This window comes from Fundulus heteroclitus, chromosome 20 (assembly GCF_011125445.2).
Source record: "Fundulus heteroclitus isolate FHET01 chromosome 20, MU-UCD_Fhet_4.1, whole genome shotgun sequence".
NCBI lineage: Eukaryota > Metazoa > Chordata > Actinopteri > Cyprinodontiformes > Fundulidae > Fundulus > Fundulus heteroclitus.
The window spans coordinates 21221378-21243010 of record NC_046380.1 but is presented as its reverse complement, the minus strand read 5'-3'; the positions used below and the strand labels follow the sequence as shown (position 1 = coordinate 21243010).

At 37.2% G+C, this 21633-nt stretch overlaps 1 protein-coding gene across 1 annotated transcript in view; it reads left to right on the top strand.

The window, feature by feature from the left end:
- Positions 1-21633, top strand: part of LOC105933228 (voltage-dependent calcium channel subunit alpha-2/delta-2) — a 55976-nt gene that overhangs the window by 24052 nt on the left and 10291 nt on the right. Inside the window, 25 exon segments of the mRNA XM_036124685.1 lie at positions 4566-4682; positions 5125-5184; positions 8550-8594; positions 10266-10401; positions 11242-11373; positions 11472-11529; positions 11628-11678; positions 12565-12664; positions 12755-12916; positions 13026-13136; positions 13241-13319; positions 16448-16497; positions 16655-16744; positions 16836-16901; positions 17022-17096; positions 17172-17246; positions 17333-17404; positions 17504-17575; positions 19385-19446; positions 19687-19763; positions 19852-19912; positions 19989-20086; positions 20260-20350; positions 20436-20498; positions 20593-20696. Of these exon segments, the coding sequence (XP_035980578.1) occupies positions 4566-4682; positions 5125-5184; positions 8550-8594; positions 10266-10401; positions 11242-11373; positions 11472-11529; positions 11628-11678; positions 12565-12664; positions 12755-12916; positions 13026-13136; positions 13241-13319; positions 16448-16497; positions 16655-16744; positions 16836-16901; positions 17022-17096; positions 17172-17246; positions 17333-17404; positions 17504-17575; positions 19385-19446; positions 19687-19763; positions 19852-19912; positions 19989-20086; positions 20260-20350; positions 20436-20498; positions 20593-20696 (2107 nt within the window).

Here is a 21633-nt window from a genome sequence, read left to right as displayed (position 1 = left end):
TGGCTGGCCAGGCTAGGTGTTTTCAGCCTCTTTACACTTCTACATAGAATCAAGGGTAGCCATTTGTTAATTAACTAGTGACTATTAGAGTCCACCCATGTGTAATTTCATGTCAGTATGAATCCAGCTGCTTTGCTAAGGCTTCAGAGGTTTGCTGGAGAACACAAGTGGACTAACAGCATCAGGACTTAAAAGGAACCTGGCAATTGGACAAAGAAACTGATAAAAGGGTCAGTTCATCCAAAAAACAAACTGCAAAATTATCAAGGCAATCTCTAAAAACCTTAAAATGTCATGATGGGAGCTACAGCAGGCTCTCATCGCTGTTGATGTAAAGTACTTGCCTGTACAATCTGAGAGAGCCAGCACAACATTTAGCTTTAATGAGAGGTGAAAGTTTTGCTTTCTAAGAAAAACATAAAGGCTGGACCAACGTTTGCCAGCGAGACATAGAGAAAGACCAGAACTTATGAAATAATGTTCTTTGGTCAGATGAATCTAACAGTGAATTATCTGGAAACCAAAGCAAAGAACATGTTTAGTGTGAACTCAATGCAGCATCCGAGGTTTATCGGCCTAAATCAACGGTGAAGCTTGGAGGTGGTATCATAGGATCATCATAGGATCACCATCATAGGATCCTCCATGAATTCTTATGTTCATCAGAATGGGATTGAGGAAAATGTGAGACCATCTGTTAAAAATAAAAATAAACTAAAGCTCAAGCAGTTCTGGACCCTGAAACATGACCAGGAAACCAATCAAGAACTGGATGAGAATTAAGAAATGGGAGGTCCTGGGTCGAACCAAAGCCCAGATCTTGATCTCATTGAAATTCTGTGGGGTGACTTGAATCCAGTTGGAAATCCAAAGTTAGCAATGAGACATCTTGTAGCCACTGACCAGTGTCTGTAGCTGTGAGATGCCCAATTATTAAGGATCATTTTTGATGTTTACCTATAATTAAATGATTTTCTTTGTTAATAGATAAATAAAAGAAGATTACGCATTAATATTTGAAGATTTCTTTTGAAAAACTGAATGCTTCTGGGGATTGAGAGGAGTATATTTTTTAATGATAACTTCAAAGGATGATGAAATTTTATCCCGCAGATACAGATTTATAATTCTAAAAAAGAAATGTGCATTCCTAAACAGACAGATTTTTTTTCTTGCAATAGTCTGATTTTGTGTAGATGGATAAAATCTTAGTATGTTTATTTATTCACTCAAAACTATTTCACAATATAACTTACAATGTGTGTGAAGATGTTTAAATGAAAAAAAAAGCTATAGAAGGACTTGGATTTGAACACCGAAATATAACAACTATCGTGCTCAGACATTAAAAAAGGCTTTGCTTCAGCAAATTCGAGAGAACTACAGCTTGTTGTACAGTCAGAATGGTTCTAATTTTGGGGTTTGGGTAAATATCTATGTAGGTCATATTTGTATTTCAGCAAAACACACACATAACACATAAGGCTTTTGTAAGGTGCTACAAAACCTTCCATATTTAATTATTGCACTCAAAACAATCTAAAACAAGAGGCAGATCATTGCATCATTGTAAACTGGCTTTGAAAAGGCACTAGGGTTACTTATAGAATGTATGTAATAATGTTGGCCATTCAATTTTTATTTCCTTCAAACCCTTTTTATTGTTATACAAAAAAAAATTCCACTCTTTTTTGCCTAAGAGAGACATCAGAAGAATACCTCATGAGTTATTGGAAGCATTCTTCTTTTTAGGAGAAACCTGCCACTTTGGTTGTTCAGATCTCCGATGATGAGATGTCTGCCATGATTCAGTTTTTTGTCGTCTTGCGAAAAACTGCTGAGGTCTCTGACAAGGCGCTGTTTGTGAGTCTGACCTTAAGCTGCAGCTTTGGTCGGGCAGCGTATTGTTTAGCAGTTTGAAGCTTTTTTGTGCGCGTCCTTTGAGGAGGAGCAGGGACATCCTCTCAACAGATCTTAAGGCTTTAAAGATAAAAGCCAAATCATTACAGGTTCCTGATAAAGAAGCCACTCCACAGTATCTGCAATCTGAGACTTAATTAGTGCGCCTCAAATTGACTCATAAAGATCCCCACATAAAACCACCAGGCTGAGATATCTGATGCAGACCTTGTTGTGCATCTCCATTTGACTTTATATATATATATATATATATATATATATATATATATATATATATATATATATGTGTATATATATATATGTATGTATGTATACATATGTATTAGTGATAGAACATGGGCTAACTTCAATAGTTATAGCTTTCTTACCTCAGAAGACATTATGCCTCTAAACAAAAGAGCTGAGCAGTCGCAGACCTGAATACATATATGTATGTATATATATATATATATAGTCATAATGTTTGATCTAGGGTTCTACACCTGCTTGCTGGCCATTGTGGGGAACAAATGTTAAGTGAAGATAGGACTTTTTATTTCTTATTTTCTTCAAAAGGCATCAGTTGTTGCCAAAAGATTTGATACTGTTTTACAAGCTCATGTGCATCAAAACAATAAACTTCAGAGGCAAGTATATTACCGTTAGTAAGATATCCAAATCCAGGGTGAATGACGCTTAAGGCAGTCTCCTTCTTCTGCTGCCCCCCTAAACCAATAAAATGCAAATAATTATGTGGGATTCAGAGGGGTTGGGGTTATGAAATACTGTGCAGCTTCACACATAACACATACTCTGGTCTCCCTGTTCTCGTCAGCAAACAGGGGACACTTACTGAACATATGGGGGTGCCGACTCCCCACTGACTGAACATACGTAAATGCAAGAGTTAACATGTTCACTGACAAGATATATCTCATTATCTGGTCACCCCTGTCCACTACTGCCCGAATCAGCCATCTATCAAAGCTCCAAAACTTCAGGGAAATAAGTTCAGTTGTAAAGGAAGCTTCAGGGTGCTTTAAAAAGTCCAGAAAGAACCAGAACCGCATCTGAAAGAGGAGCCAATCAATGGATGATGATGCCACCATTGCAGAGCTGCCTCAGGAATGGCAGCTGGAATATGTGGGTTTTTCTGCACGAATGGTGAGCGCAAGACTTTAGAGCGCTGGCCTGTTGTCAAAAAGAGCGGCAAAGAAGCTACTTTTCTCCAAGAGAAACATCAAAGATGTTCTGCTGATATTTTGCACAAAGTACCAGGATTGGACTGTAGAGGACTGGGAGAAAGAAGACGCCCCCTGCAGACTCCTGCGACCGTTCGTGTGTGGGATTGCCAATCCATGGGGGTGGGATTGCTCATATTTTCCTATGAATAAAGAGTAGGATCAAAATATCTTCCAGGAGCAACACATTTTCTAATGATTTAGGAGATATTTGGTGATAAACAGTTTTATTTCCGAGCAAATTGGGTCATGATGTCACAAGACAAAAGCCATAACTAACTGGTTTAGGTGTCAAATCACTGAAACTTTGGGTCCATGACACATTCTCTACAGATCCTAACCATTTTGAGAACCTGTGATCAATCCTGAAAAATGTATTTATAGACATACAATATAAGCGATAGGAGTAGGTGAAAAGAAAAAATGACAAACACGAGACATGAATAAAATCCTTTTTAGTTGAAAAAGAAATGAAACAAAGACATAGACAGACTTTATTGTCATTCAACTGCACATTCACAACATACGTTTGAACAAATACAAATTTTGTTGGAAGGCTCTGAGTAAAAAGTAGAAGACAAAAGAGAAACATTATAAATCTAAGTATTTATCATTTGTCAGGAATGTAGCTGCAAAAAGCCTACTCTATTCAATTCAAAAGCCTATGAGCAGAGGTGGGTGTTTAAAAACAGCTTAAAAAGATTATAAGTGGCTCTTATGTGGATAGGTGAATTATTCAACATCAAGTAGACAATACGTGACACCACCAAGCTCTAATAAGAAGACTGGGTCACCAGCAGTCAGGTTTGGGTCAGAAGCTGACATCCATTATGACGGGCAGAACTGCAGAAATCTTAAAAGATAGGTCAATGCTGTAAATGTCGATGCTTTGCTGAAGCTTGATGCATTTCCCAATAAAAGCCTGTTTAAAAACCCTCTGAAATATTTATTATTCAACCTCAGTCTACCCTAGAAACATCTGACAAAAAGATTCAACAACAACTGAAGCATTAGTGTCTGTTTGCTTCTGTTTCTGCATCTGTTTATGGTGCATTAATTCTTAATTATGCTTTTTGGTGGTCATTTGTACACGAAGAACCACAACTTTACCAACTTTGCAGGGATATTTTTGCGCACTCCCTGTGATGTTCGGTACTCCCCTCAGAGGAAATGTGGCTTTTGTTTCAAAAGCACTAATCTAATGCATTATAGACTAATTCTTCATGGAAATTGAAGCCAATGTTTGTTTGTGTTGTTCACAGAATTCAGATGGGAAATAAGAATTTTCTAAAATAGCTTCTCGAATTCTGCAGAGAGTTATGAAACGCTCGCTTTCTACAGAAAATGCATTACTTTGACAGAAATCCACTCCCCAGAATAACTCTGACTGGTTGCTGATGTTGTTTTTCATATTATTATGTGCAGATATACAATGAAGAAAGGAGACAATTCAGTCTGGTGAAGAATCAGCCTCGTAGGATCGTGGAAAAAGTGGCCTCGGATATAGAAAAACTCCTGGCAAAGAAGCGCAAAGCACTTGATGTAAGGATGTCAAGCAAACTGGATTGTGCAAAAAACTAAGTTTTACCTGTTTAATATGTCGGGGACTAGATCTCCTACGTTAAGAAGCAAGTTTAAGAACATAAATGCAACAGTTCCTGCTTTTAAAAATCCAATTTCTGAGATAATAAATTTGATGATTTATTTATTCACTGATTTAGTTCATTTTTACATTTTAGACTTTTCAGGTAAAATACAAATCAAAATCAACTCTCTGAAATAAAGTTAGGATGTTAAAGGGACATAAAAGGCTTTCCTTACCAGCTTTTTAAAAATACAACTAGATGTTTCCTATTTTGTAAAAACAATACCATCAAGGCTAAGCCTGGTACAATAGAACTACTGAGATTCCTCTTTGAGCTAAGTTAGACATTTTGCTTTACATACCATTGTAATGTGGTGCTTCTCTGTCTGAAACCTATAGCGTTTAGCCAGTGAGGCCGAGCGACTCCAACGGGAACATCTATGGCAAGATGGACTCAAGGTAAGAATGGATGTACAGTTTTTAAATTCAAAGATGCTGTTTTATTTGCATGCAAATTCGATTTTTGATTGGTTTCAAAATATATGGCAAAGCTTCTTGACTCTTGCTCAATCTATATTCAATAATTGTGAGAAATTAATTATAAGTGGGAAAAAAACAAGGTTGTGGCTGAAATGAGCTTCCTCCTTAAGACAGCTGGGCTCATCATTAGAAATAAAGTGAGGACCTCCCTCGGTCAGGGGAGGCTCAGGGAAGAACTGCTGCTCCTTTTTATTGGCTGGACATGCTTGTCGTCGGAGGGTCTATTTCTTTTTCTGGCCCCCCGTGGGATATTACAGACTGAGACCAAGAATGAAAACTCAGACAGTGGATGGATGGATGGATGGATGGATGGATGGATGGATGGATGGATGGTGACGATTTACTGTACCAGGGCTGAACAACATGTTGTAAATTTATCGTCATCACATTATCATTGTATACATATTGCAAGGAACTGATTGGACAGCAATAAGCGATAGCTAATTAACCAAGGCTTCAGGTTCTCTGTCTGTTGTAGATCTGGGGAAACTTTAATGCGGCGTAAAAAGGTTTTCGGAGACAAAGAGCTGGTAAAGTAATTAAAAAAACTAAGTTGCTTTGATGCCAGAACATCAGGCATAGGTAAGAAGCAACTTATATATACATATAAAAAAACAAACCTTGTTGCTAAGATGGAAGTATTGAATATTTTTGACACATCACCTAGACAGCATACTCATTTTTTGGGCCTATGGTTGCAATGAACAAAAAGGAAAGACATAAACTGTGTTTACTTATTTATTGTCAGTCATGGTGCACCATTTACCAACAGCATGGTATATTACATGTTTTCCTAATATCAGGCAGGCCTAACTTGTGTTTTTTGTCAGTCTCGAAAAGCCATGGGTCGGCCTGAGATCCTCATGTTATACCCTGGTAACACTAATTTGGCTTCAGATTCAAGCATAAGTGCTTAACATGACCTAGTTTATTTTACCTAAAATAGTAAAAAAAAAAAAAAAACCTGTTACTCTAGGCTCCATACAGCCATAGAAATCTCTACAAGTCGCTACTTTCTCTGTCATCTCAAGGAAAGGATTTTAAACAGTCGAAAAGCAACCTTAGACATTTTTGTACAGCTTTAAGATGTAACAGTTTTAACCATTGACGCCTGTAAACGACCAATGCCTAAAATTGAAAATCTGCAATTAGCTATCCTAAATGTTGCCAATGTGTACATCAATTGCTAACTCCTACAGCTTCCATAAGTTACAAACAAAAGTGAGCACTTATCTGCGTGAGTCACACTTGCTTATGCAAGACATTTGAATGAAATGTGCATAATTCCATACATATGGCTTGACATGATTTTCTATTTTCCACTAAATGAAATTAAAATTACCTGTTAGTTTTCTATCTATCTATCTATCTATCTATCTATCTATCTATCTATCTATCTATCTATCTATCTATCTATCTATCTATCTATCTATCTATCTATCTATCTATCTATCTATCTATCTATCTATCTATCTATCTATCTATCTATCTATCTATCTATCTATATATATATATATATATATATATATATATATAATATAAAAAACTAATGTCTCAATACCAACAAGTATTTCTAAGTTGAATTATCAAAATTGCATGTGAGGGGGCATTATGGTTCACATAAATTCAGTTTTCAAGCAACCAATGGGATAGAAATCGTGGTGGAAGTAGCGTTGTGAAAAATGTTATATTAATGGATTAAAAAAACAGCAAAATTTATGTCAAAGGATAATTTGGGGTCATTTTCCCTTTTGTTTTTGTCTTTACATGAGGATGGCAGCCTGGGAGAGCTGTTGTGCTTGAAAGCGTTGTAATACAGGCTTAGGTTTGGACCAGACAGATACTGTTTGGTAATCAGAAAAAGGCCAAAAATAGGAACACCCCTGAGTAGATGCTGAAGCATGTCGTGCCTCTCCAGAAACTCAGACTAACAGATGGTGATGGTCCACACAGCCTGTCCACTGAATCATAATTTGACAGTTTTGAGAAAAAAAAAGAAAAAAAAGAAAAACTGTGCAGAACAATAAAAGGCATTTGGTAGTTACAGCTTTACAAACAGAGAAGCCACTTGTATTCCCTAATTTAGCATCTAAATAATTCTGTGAATTTTAATTGTTAGGATGAAAAATGTTTAAAGCATAATGTTGGAATTATCTAAATTGCCTTTGGTAATATTTAGTGACCCGAACAGTGAGAAGGACGGAAGAGGTTTGTGGATGAACCGATTGGTTTGTGGTATCTTGTTAACAAAATCAACTAAATGAATTTGGTAAGAAATGGGCCAACTAAGCTCAAGTATATTCTACTGTTTGGTGAATATTTTAAAAGCAAAGTACAGTGTTAGTTATTTAGGACACTTTTGTAAATGATTTACATGAGGACTTGAGTCCCGTACTAATACACACAGAAGTCTCTCACCTGTTTATAACAGTTACATGTGTAACTACATGTAACTATATTTAACTATAGGTACACATATGTAATCATATGTGACAAATAGTTACATAATCTAAAAATGTAACTATATGGAACAGTTACATATTGTTACATATGTAGCAGTGTATCTGCATTTAACTGTATGCAACAATAGTTACATATTATCACATATATAACTATGTAACTACATGTAACTTTATGTAACTTCAGTTATATGTAGCTAAAGTTACATATATATAACTATGTAACTACATGTAACTATATGTAACTTCAGTTACATGTAGTTATAGTTGCATATACATTATATAACTATGTAACTACATGTAACTATATGTAGCTAAAGTTGCATATAGTTATTTATGTAACTACATAAATATCTGTAACTATATGTAACTGTGGTTACATATAGTACCTCGAATATCATATATGATCTTTTATCTTATGATCCTATATTACATATAGGAGCATATAGTTACTATGTAACTATATTATAACTCTGGGCTAACGAAGCTCATTCAATGTGAGGTTTTCCCTGCATTGTTTTTAAAAGTACACTCAGTCCACCTGAATGACAGTATTAGAAAGGACACAGAGAAAAGGGGATTTGGGTACAATAATAATTAAATCCATCAGTTTATGCTGCAGTTATCTTGGTCTACAATATTAACTTTTTTGAAATTGCATTAACATGCAACTTTTGAGTTTGATATAAATAACCATTGAATCATAAAATAAATCTACCTCTTTCGGTGAGTCCAGACGCTCATTTGACATGTGCGTACATGTGACTGCTCATCCTCATAACGTTTCACAGTCTTCATCATATCTTTCCATCTGCTTTCCTGCAGGAGCTTGACATGGCCTACTATGACTCCAAAGCTGATTTGGAATATGTAAGTGCTGGACAAACAAATTTAGTCAAGCTGACAAGGTTCAAAGAGCACACATCACAAGTTGTACAGCTTTTCCTTTTCAGTTGTGTTCAAGCTTGTAGTTGAGGTTTGATTAAATTAAAGTTATAGTGGACGATTTTTCGGAAATGTAGGTAAGAAATGCCCAAGTCACTTTTTTAATAGCTCTCCATGCGCAAGACCACCCTACCTGCTCTTCCGCCACCGTGTGAACGAATCTTTCAAATACACTCTGGACTTCTTCTTCTTCTCATAAACGTTTAATACAGTTTGCTTCTTGCGACACTAAGCCATTTTCAAAGTATACCGTGAGAGCAGTGGAGCTACAATGAAAGGCTAAAATCAAAGCTCACTGGATACATAAACACTAGAAGTGTGCATGCGCAGCAAGAGGAAGCTAGCAATGGACGGGCACGCATATTGGCATTGGATGAGCATGTCACAAAGATTGTCATGTGGGACAACCAATAGATAGAATAACGCCCCCCCCCCCCTTGTTCTCAAAGCCGAAAGAATATTGTCCACTATACATTTAAACTTTCACGTCCAAAGTTTAGAAATATGTTTAAGATTGGGTAAAAATGGAGCACAAGGTATCTGAGACTATTCACCAAAAGCAGAAGACATCTTATCCAGAACGATCCAGAAAGTCAAATCAAGACAGAAGTAGTGATGACAGTCTCCAGCTCAAATTTTACATCTTATTTTAATTTTACATTTATTGTAAATATCTAGATACCGATTTACCCATTAAGTAGGAGGAAGTCAGAAGCGGTAGTGTCTGGGAGCAATAGGTTGGAGACCTAACAAACCAGCGCCCTACCCAGGGAATTTAATCTGCTCTGTGGAGATCCCGCTCTCCCTGTACTTTCCCACAAATGCTTGCTTGTGCTAAAAACTGTCATTTGATATACTAAAAGTCTGGAAGTGGATCGATGGTGCAATTTCTGCCCCAGTTCCAGCAACAGTACTCTGTTGTGCACAGGAGTAAGCACATTCCTCCATCAATGCATGTTACTGGAATGGTCTACATTATACTACTGAGGGCCTGACTGCACTCCAATCATGTGCTGTAGCTGTCAAGACACTTTTCTGAGGAAACCGTTGCGTCACTCATTTGAAAGGTCTACCCTCCAAAAAGTCACTGCAAGCTAATACAACCAATGTTGGATTGAAGGGAAGTTTTAGCTTTGCGTTCCTTCCTTAAATCCAATATTCCAGTTATTTCATAATCCTTGGTCACAGCATGTTTCCTGCATAGATGATCTTTGTAGCAAACATCCTCACTCCTTTTTTTTCCTGCGCCGCTAACAAGCGCCCACGCATCCATTCAGCATGTTCCTGTTAAAAAAAAAGTCTTTTTTTTCAGGAAAACAATAAAAAAAATTATTATTGTGAGAGATTTCCAGACAGTGGCATTGCAGATCAAATGTGCATAACCCAGTTTTGCAAGAACTTTCTTCTCTTTGTTTCAGAAAATCAGCTTTAAAACCAGTGGCAGGACGACTGTGTGTATTTCATACTTTTAAGATTTTTTTAGGTTCTCTTAGTGTAAAGATATTTACCCTTTTGATGTATTTCGAACTCTCGAGACAGCAGTTAAAAGTTATCACAATCAAAAGATAAAAGTTTGTGATTTGATTGTTTTGACAGTATTCCATGGATGGGGAGGCAGAGGTGGAAAACCCCTCCCAGCTCAAGCTGGAGTTTGTGTACGATCCAAACTTCAAAAATAATGTCAACTTCTCACACACAGCAGTTCAGATCCCCACAGATATTTACAAAGGAGGTGAGTGGTGCTCCCATTATGTCATTGTAATATTCTTGTGAGACATGTTGATGGTAGACATCATTCTTTAACCAGTAAAGCTGAGTGGTCCTTCCTCCAAGAGAGATGTGGCAACTCTTTGTCAATGAAGGTTTATAATTAATTTACCATGTTAGCTTTAAGGGTTGATTTAAGTCTGATTAGGGTCACTAAGGGTTATTTTCAAAATCCACAAGTTAAATCAAATCTTTCATAAACTTCTTTTTTTGCTTTTTTTTTTTTGCACCTCATTTCTTGAGAAAAAAAAGCAACTCCATAATAATAGACCACTGATTTTTACATATTTAAAATATGTATTTCATTCTTACTTTAATGCTATGCTTGTAACCTCTTTATATATAGTCATATTTTTTTCTCATATTAGAAGTTTGTTCCTCATTTATAATCTATTGCAAGGACTTAAAAAAATACAATTGTGTTTTTTAAGGAATTATAATTTCATTTACTACATTATATGATAGTGGACATTTATCATCCATTTTATTTTTGTATTTAACTACGTATTTAGATTATATAAAATAATGTAAAAGCTATGTGGTCCATGTAAAATGCTGTACATTGTGCCCCCAAAATTGTGTATTTTACATGTATGCTTATTATTTATAACAAATACAAGCACAAAAGAAAAAAAAACACAACTCTTTTATATTTCAAAATGTGTTAAATCGTGTTTTCATGTTTCATTTTATTTTAACTATATATTTATAAAATGTAAGCTAAAAAATGCAAAATTCATGCAATGTGTATGGTTCACAAATCCTGGGGAATGTTTTACATGAAGGATTTCTCTTTTGTCCTCAGCTCCAGACATCCTGAATGAGCTGAACTGGACTCAGGCACTGGAGAGAGTGTTTATGGAGAACAGCAGGGAGGATCCGTCGCTGCTGTGGCAGGCGTTTGGGAGCGCGACGGGAGTCACCCGCTACTATCCAGGTGGGGCTTTAACAGCTGCTGTGAAATGTGAACTAACTCTTTTGAATCCATCAACCATGAAGTTCTATAAAGAGCCTGGGTTATTTTGTTTGTTGCAGCGTCTCCCTGGAAAGCGCCTGATAAAATCGACCTGTACGATGTTCGGAGGAGGCCTTGGTACAGGACATTGCTTAAAAACATATGAAAATATTGGATTATAATACATGTAAAGCAGATATATGTTTAGATTATTCTTCCATCCTTCTTTGTCATAGGTACATCCAGGGGGCCTCGTCTCCCAAAGACATGGTCATCCTTGTTGATGTGTGAGTACAAAGTCATGTGTTGGAAGATTATCTGGGAGACTATAGAAGGGTGTTTGGAAATGTTGTCCTGTGGGTAATGAATGTTTCAGAAGACCGGACGGTCATCTTTAAAGAATCTAAGTTTTAAAAGAATCTAAGTTTTAAAATGATCTTGTTTTAAATCCAAATGTTTTTCAGACAGAGATTGGAAAGCTGTTCTCTGGTTTCCGGAGACTTAATCAGACTAAATTTCCATCCAGTAGATCACAGTATATACCAGGATGTCATAACTACTGTAAATGTGGCTGTGTTGATACCCATTTGTGTCCGGGTATCAACCACCTGGCTGCTGATTTGAAGGGAGCTCCTTGAATTTGGAAGCAGTGCTCCATTTTCAATATTCCATCCACTTTAATGCAATTCACCTTTCAACTGGCACTAAAACTGACTCACAGCAAAACGCTACCAGCACCATGCTTCACAGTTAGCGCAGTGTTATTAGGTTTGAGAGGCTCGCCGGGACTCCTCCAAACATTTTAATTGTCACTGTAGTGAAACAGTTTAATCATTGCCTCGTATTAAGATAAAATGGTTCTCCAGCAAGCAGTTCATGGTAGGTCCTGGTGGTCCCTGGGTTGTTTCTCAAACACCCTAACCCGTTTAATCTGATGGACACAGTCTAGATCAGAAGCTCCATTCTCAGCACTATTGCAGATCTATGAACTATCCCTAAAATTAGGGTCTTTGACTAGAAAACGTACTAATTCAAGTGAACTGTATCAGTTCCATGCATTATTTACCATATTAGTTGACCATATTCTGCTTAATTGACGCTACAAGTCTCCAAACTAACAAGCGTTCATCTGCCTCCACCCATGTACGTATGTACGCCTCTGTGTTTGATCAGGAGTGGCAGCGTCAGTGGACTCACGCTCAAACTGATCAAGGCGTCAGTGATGGAAATGTTGGACACGTTATCCGATGACGACTACGTCAACGTAGCCAGGGTTGGTATAACATGACCTGCTGCCTCTTGATCAGTCATTAATATCTCATCTTTTATACTTGACCGCAGACTATCTCCTCCTGTGTTTCAGTTCAATGAGAAGGCAGAGGCCGTGGTCCCTTGCTTCAAACATCTAGTTCAGGCTAACGTGCGAAACAAGAAGATTTTCAAGGAGGCCGTGCAGCAGATGCAGGCTAAGGGCACCACTGACTACAAGTCTGGGTTTCATTTCGCCTTTAACCAGCTCCTTAACGTGAGTTGCTCTGTGATTTATTTTACCAGGAAGAAAATGAGCTCCAGCCGTGCTATGCTTCGTCCCACTGTATTGACCTGTCATGCATATATATTACTGTATTTTACAGAAGACAAATGTCCCGCGGGCTAACTGCAATAAAATAATTATGCTGTTTACTGACGGAGGGGAGGACAGAGCTCAGGATGTCTTCCTACAGTACAACTGGCCCAACAAAACAGTCAGTGCTACCAGGATAGTTTCCATACAATCTTCTGTGCATGAAACGGATCCTTTTTTAATTATCTGAATCCTATTTATTTTCTGTCTGCCTCCCCCACCAAGGTGCGTGTATTTACCTTTTCCGTGGGCCAGCATAATTACGATGTGACGCCTTTACAGTGGATCGCTTGCACTAATAAAGGTGAGCTGACATTTTTTGTTTCACCACGTTTTATGTCCATTTATTTGGTAAAATGTCTCCACGCAGGTTCAACCGTTTAAAAAGACAGTGGCTCAAAAACCAGATCAGTAATGAAACCATGATTACATCGGTAGTTAGTAACATACCAGACTTTAGTCATACGTCATTCTTTATTCAAACGCTGTTGCCTATAAAGTTTGAATAATAATATTTGCATTTCTCCTTTTTTATTTTATTTTTTTCTCTGGAAAAGACAGATTGATAAAGTTTTGAGTAGAGATCTAATTAAGTTGTCAAACATAAAACACTTAGTCGTGATCATTTCATGTTAAACGGGGAAAACATATTGTTTTAGATTAATGGTCAACAGTATGTAGATTTTTTTTAAAACAGCAAATTCGTTCATAAATTTGCATACCTTCTCAATTAGTTTTTATTAGTATTCCCACTAGACTTTTTATGCAATGTGTGTTTTAAGTTTATTTTCTCCTATAGAATAGTGCGTATTCTTTGCTTAGCAATGATTAAACAATTATTGAAATCCCCAGCAGCCGACCCATGCTAGAGCCCAGTGACAGCCTTTTGAAAGCACAAAAATATTAAAATGTATATTTATTTATTTGACAAATTTTGTAAAAATTGCAAAAGAAAAGAGTTTAAAGACATATTCCCAGTGAAAATGTTGTTATAATGTGCTACATTTCCCCAGAAATGTTAAGAAACTGGAAATAAGAGAAAAAGTAAAACAATATAACTGAGTTAAATGGTATGGAGGGGAGGAAGAACGTAAATAAGCTCAGATCTTATGTCAAGCATGGAGTCTGAGAGTTTAATAATCCTTCAAAAGTAAAGTACAAATTAAAGCTATGCTTGAGCTGCATTTAGTATAAAGGGGATGCTTGGAGTACCAGCTGTTTCACTAGAGATTATTCAGCAAAAACTCAAGATGCTTAAAACTCAAGATTCTTATGTGGATTGATTGCTTGATGGATAGCTGACCCAGTCTTCACCAGAAGCTTGTTGGGAAAGGCCTCATATGAGCAGGACTGTGGAGATGCATTTCTTAAAGTAGGGAAAGACGGAGGAAAATGTAGTCCATCTTAAATTATTCAAGAACAGGACCTACAAACCCAGTTTGAAATTGGCTGAAAAACATTTTTGTTTTCTGATTAGAACATTGGCATTTTACAACATCAGCATTACCTGCGAACCAAGGCTTAGACAGTGGAAACAGAATTTGAAACTCTAGGGGGGGGGAGCAGTTATAAATTATCAGTTTTCCTAATTTACTAAAAACCTTTTCGTTTTATTTGTTTATTTGTGTGTTATACTTTTCTGGACCCTGTACTAAATAAAAACTAAGTGCCAGATTTGTACATCTTATGTGAAAAATGTCTGTAATTGTGCAGTTTACACAATGATATTTTAAGAAAATGTGCAAGAAAAGTAGGTAATGTTAATATCCTGTTGATGTCCCAGTTTGGGTTTTATAACTGACCTTTTATTAAATTGTGGAAAACTCAATGATCTTTACTCTGGCTTTTTATATTATGAAAATAGTTACGGCTATGTTGGATCAAGGCTGCACAGGTCCACTGCTCAGGTCAGAGAATCTGACGATACAACAACCATGAGTTGTGCACTCCACGAATCTGACTTTTATCGAAGAGGAACAAAAAGAAAACCAGGAGTAGTCCTAATTTGGCTCAAGTCATGTAAGGAAGGGGTTCCCAAATTTGTCAGCCTGCAACCTCCAAAATATCAGTGCCAGAGAATGGCGACCCCAGAGATTGACTTTATTCTCAAAATGTTCTATATTCTTGTACACCTAATATTATGACTTTATTATTGTACTTTCCCTCCCAAAATATTGTTTTAAGGACATTGTAGAATAAAGAAAATTAATTATTAGCTATGGAGGAGTAGATTTCTACAAAAAAATCAAATATTTTTAAATTAATTTCACAAATTTGAGAGAGAAAAAAGTCATAATTGTTCTAGAATCTCCCCCTCCCACACACACACACAATTAAAAGTATACATTTCCTATATTAAAAATAGTATATCTCTGACATTGCGAAGTCATCACTTTGATTATCCCGTGACCAACATGTGGTGTTATACGACCCCCCAGGGCGTCCCGACCTCTGCTTTAGGAACCCCTGATGTAAGGGACACAGTAAACATGTGAAAGATGGTGATCTGGTCAAAATTGTAATTCTTAGTCTAAATGCAAAACACTGGGTGGCAGAACGGTAACACTGCCCATCACCCTGAACACATACTCCTCATGCTTAAACATTGTGGTGGCAGCATCATGCTGAGGGACAGGACCGCTGGTCAGAGTTGATAGGAAGATGAACGGAGCTAAAGACAGAACATTCCTGGAAGGAAAAAAAAACAGAAGTTGCAAAAAACTTCGAGTTACAATTTACCGGTTCATATCAAAGCACTTTTACGTGCTAGAATGACACAGTCAAAGTCCAAACGTAAATTGAGCTGAGATTAAATTGTTTGCGCTGTTTTGCAACAGAAAATGGGGAACAAAGTCAAATTGTAGATGTGCAAAGTTGGTAAAGACACACTCAAAAAGGCTTACATCTTTTTTATTTTAAACAATGGGTTTTTAGAGACAAATTATATAAAATGATGTACAAAATAACCCCAAAATGCATATTTTCAACTGTAGGGTACACATCTAAAATCCATGGTTTATTTGGAGCAATGTGAGCTATTTTAAGCTTCTTAAAGATAAATAAAAAAGAAAAAGAATATCTGGATGACTGGATTTGATTTGATTAGACTGGATTGGACTGGATTATCACCGGTTCAGTGTTTTTAATCCGAAATCTGTGTTCTTTGGGAACTTTTTTACTTCCGGCTTTATTATTATTTTTTGGCCTGATCAGAGCAAATACGCTGACATTTAATACTGTATAATATTCCCCTTCAAGCTCTCTGTCGGTGAGATTTAGATGTCTGAGTCACAGCTTTAAGTAACATCTCCTCAAATCTGGAATATTCATGAGCCCTGCGATGTGTTTTCTCTGATCTCACACATGTGCTCTCTCTTTTCTCTCTCTCTCTCTGACTGTCTGTTTGTTTTTTCCCCCTCTGTGGCCTTCCAGGTTACTATTTTGAGATCCGTTCCATCTGTGCCATACGGATTAATACCCAGGTGGGTTTGTTTGGTTCCTCTGACGCAGCTGATCCCTCTATCACCCTTTCACTTGAAGCATCCATGCTCATTTACCCGGTTTGCGGCCCAATGTTAGTTTTTTTATTTGGAGGCTGCGGCCGGTCGGTCACGTCGACTGTGTCTGTGTTTTCTTTAGGAGTACCTGGATGTGCTGGGGCGCCCCATGGTTCTAGCAGGCAGCGAGGCTAAGCAGGTTCAGTGGACCAACGTATATCAAGACGCTCTGGTGAGGTGCATTTGATCAAAAACAGAAAATTAATCTGATAAATATGAAAAAAAAAGTATTTCATTTTACACAAGAGTTCTTTTCTTTGAAGGGTCTCGGCCTGGTAGTGACGGGGACGTTGCCCGTGTTCAATCTCACCATGAATGGAAACTCGCAGGTATCAAAACCTTTGATTTAGTTTTTTAATTTTGTTACGTTTTATCAAGAAGATTAAATGTTCGGGTATTTCTCCTTTAAACCTTGTCGTGTGTTTTGTTGTTCTTTGTTTTTTCCCCAGAATCAGCTGATATTAGGAGTGATGGGAGTGGATGTCCATCTAGATGAGATAAAGCGACTGACACCACGCTATAATGTGTGTGCAGCTTCATTTTTGTTTTTACCTTCCCAAACAGAGCAGCTTAAACCTCTCTTCTTTTCTCTGGAACAGCTTGGGGCCAACGGCTACATATTTGCCATCGATCCAAACGGATATCTGCTCCTCCATCCTAATCTCCAGCCGAAGGTGACTTATTTTTGGGGCATTAAGAAGCTTAGATGTTTCATATTGGATGTTTTTATTTATTTGATCTCTGTTTTGACTCAATTTAGCCTGTAAACCTCCCTGAACCCGTGACCCTTGACTTCCTGGACGCAGAGGTGGAAGACAGTAATAAAGAGGAGGTGAGCAGCGCAGAAAATTACAGACTTTAGTTTTTACAGGTCACTAAAGGATTTCTAGGATCAACCAAAAAATATGTTTTTTTTGTCTTTTTTACTTAGATTCGACGACAAATGATCAATGGACACCCGGGGGAAATGCAGATAAAAACTCTCATTAAGTCTGTTGATAACGTAAGTAAATAGGAAAAATAGTATCTGTATTCTAAGACTATTGTCTGTGTGAGCAACATCTGGATTTCAAAAAACATATTAGTTTGATTAATCTCTCAGAGCTACCTAAAGAAAACCTTTGCTTTTGGCTGATTCCAAATAATTTGTTGGTTTTAAATGGTAATTACTTCCCTTTAACATAATGTCTTTATTATTCTGGTTTTTATGGGTTAGACACTAGGTGTCATTGTAGACCATGTTACTATGCAGTAGTCATAAGACACAAAATGCTTAGCAGGTAAAAGGGCCCAATGTTTCCTTCATAACCAGCATAATATGTTCATAAATAAGAAGGAAAATCTTTAGATTTTTACGTGACATCCTCAAGAACTTCTTTCTACAGAAGCTTTATTTAATCCTTCAAATCAGATCGACGTATCCAAACTAAACGTTGCAGGAATGGTTGGATACAGAGTAAACACCGCGCACATAGCCACTAAGAGCTTTATGCTGTCATTGCCGCAGGCTAAACTAGGAAGTTTTTCTGCAGCAAAATAAATATATAATGGTTATATATGCGGGATAGGAAAAACATTTAGGAAAAAAAAAAGGATGCATCAAAATCTTAGCTGTTATTTTGCCACATATTGCTCTTTACAATTTGAACACTGCATCAGTCGGCAAAATCCTAAATGAAAAAAATATTACCTTGCAGTTAGAATAACAGCGAGTTGGAGATGAAGAGTCACATTCATGTTGTCATTAATCCCTGGCAGCTGACAATCAGGGAACACTGAATTTTTCTAACTATACAATGAAACATCAAACTGCAGTAATATTAGTATGCCAATCAGTTTGTTTTCACAGCAGATAACCAACAAAATATTTTTTTTGACAATCATACTAGAAAAAATTACACTTCTTTACAAATTCATGTCATAGCTGAAATTGTTGCACTTTACACTATTATAACACTGTAAAAGAGTTGTAAATGGATTCATCTTTTAGAAGTAGCATAATTCCATATTAAATTATTTAGACACGTTATTTAGTTTATTCAAAAGTTTATTCAAAAGGGAGTGGAAATGTTATTTCAAGAAACACACACGCACACACACACACACACACACACACACACACACATATATATATATATATATATATATATATATATATATATATATATATATATATATATATATATATATATATAAAACTCCCCAGTGGCACTTCAGGAAAGTTTGAACTGAAGCATTTTCTTTTATTCATAGTTGGTATCAAAATCAGGGGGACCAAAAATTGTGCCACCAGTGATTTTTTTAAAATCTATTATTTCTTTAAAAAGGGATTTTTATGTGTTTTATGTGTGTAATTATACCAAAACTACAAATTTTTTTTTTTTTTTTTTTTTTTTTTTTTTTTTTTTTTTTTTTTTTTACCATGGGTGCAAATACATGTGGCATCAGCCATGTAAATTATATGACTTAAATCTTTCATTAAGGCAATGTGCACAAGTTGGATTGTGGCAAAATTAATTTTGATCAGACTATTTTGTGCAATCCCAAAATGTTATCAGCAGTCAATATTGCTCATCTGGTCAGGGCTTTTTGCTGTTTACTTTAAGGAGATTGTTCAGACCTCTGCCTGCTGCATGTAATGTGACGACCGCTAATGAAAAGCGTCACGTAATCTCAAGTTAATGAAGTCTCAGTTGAGCAAGACAAAAAAAAAAAATAAAGAAAATAAAAAAGTATACAGATTGTAAAACTTTTTTTATTGTGGAATGCTTACCAATTGATTACTGGTGCGAACACATCTGCTTTATTGCAGCAATACATCGATGAGGCATACAGAGGTTACACCTGGACTCCTATCAATGGCACTGATTACAGGTGAGCTTAAACACACACTCACACAGACACACAGACACACACACTCACACACACGCACACACACACACACACATATATATATATATATATATATATATATATATATATATATATATATATATATATATATATATATATATATATATATATACAGCTGAATACATTGAGCAAATACGTGTTGTTCAGCTCCTGTATCTCTCTCACTCATTTATCTTCATGTTGGGATGCTGCCACCTGCAGTCTTGGTCTGGTATTACCTCCCTACAATGAGTACTACATCCAGGCAGACCTGAGCGATGTGATGCTGCAGCTCCAGTGTGAGTACAGCGAGCCTCCGAGTTGCATGTCATCACGATAACCAACGGAAACAGGAGGTGAAAGAAGCATCTCTGTTTTGTGCTTTAGACATGCAGTCGTTGTTGCCGAGCTCCTTTGAATCCTCGGGGCATGTTTTTCTGGCTCCAAGGTGACAGTCTTTTTCCTTCTTTGATATTTGGTTTCAACCAAAAGGATTAGTCTCATTTATGCTTTTGCCTCCGCAGGGAATACTGCAAGAACCTGCAGCTCTCTGACAACAACACGCAGTTCCTGTCGAACTTCCTGTCTCTCATGCTGGGTATCTCCCCTGAGTTTTATGAATGTGAGTTGACAGACAGGGTGTAGCAGTTCATTCTCGGCTTTACACACACACACACACACACACACACACACACACACACACACACACACACACACACACACACACACACACACACACACACACACACACACACACACACACGAGAGATAATCTGCTTCTTATTCCTGCTGCAGGTGACCAAGACCTCATCCATAACCTTATCCTGGATTCCAGGATTATTGGTCAGCTTGCGTCTCGTGTTTGGAAGAACAAGGATCTAAATGCGTGAGTCAGCAACGCGTAGCATAAAAAAACTAAACCCTGCTCACCACTGGCAAGCAAACTAATGCCGACTGATCAAACATTACAGGTACGGCTTCCTGGCTGTTTTTGCGTCCACAGATGGAGGAATAACAAGAGTTTTTCCCAACGTGTGCGTACAATCAGCAACAGAAGTAGAAATGTTTGGAATGAGCACAGATTTATTCGCTTTTTAATGCCTCCCTGTGTGCATTTCTGGTCCGTAGGGCTGCCGAGTTGTGGGACGAGGATCCAGAACCATTTAATTCGGATTACTATAGACGAAGCCTGGATAATAAAGGCTATATGTTCAGACCTTCAGTGAGAACCTGTGAGTAATGCAACAAAATGCTCTTGTTTAACACTGAAAATGTTATGTTATGACCCCTAAAATCAAAAGGAAGGCTGGTGACGTGACAGTTGACTATCAGGAAGTCCATGCCATCCTCCAGAAGAAGGGTGAGCCAGAAAAAGTTGTTGCTTAAGATGCCTGCAGTTCACAAAGCTCTGTATCCAATTCTGGTAATGGAAAATGCCCAAGCTACAAGGATAACCACAACTTGGAGGGGATTGTGCCTATTCAAGAATTTAGAGGAGCTTCATAAGGGGTGGTCTGCAGATGGAGTCAGCAATTCAAGAGCCACCACACACAGACGTATCCATAACGGCAACAAATGTCACGCTCTTTTTGTTAAAATATTCCTGGAAAAGAGAGAAAGTCAGAAACAAGTTATTTGGGCTAAGGAGAAAAACAAATGACTGAACTATTTCTGAGTGGCCCAAAGTCCTGTTTTTAGATGAAATTAAATGTTGCATCTAACTTGGAAATCAAGATCCCAGAGTCTGAAGGAAGAGTGGAGAGGCAAGAGTTAAATTTTCTTTAGGTCCACAGTGAACTTTCCACATTCAGTGATGATTTGGGGATTTGTGCCATCTGGTGGTAATGGTCTAATGTGCTTTATCAAATCCAGAGTTGAAGCAGCCATCTACCAGAACATCTTAGCGCACTTTATCCTTCCCTTTGCTGACAAGCTTCATAGAGATGCTGATTTAATTTTCCAGCAGGACTTGAGACCTGCCCAAACTGTTTAATCAATATGGAAGCACACCAACCCCCTCTCACACTGTCATTGGCCAGCAAATTGGCCAATGACTGGATGTTTGTGACTCTTTCTTAGTATAATTTACTATACCTACACCATATGTTTTACCTTTGGACACTCTTGGTCCCGCTAAATGTTAGATGCAACATTTACTTGCATCTGAAA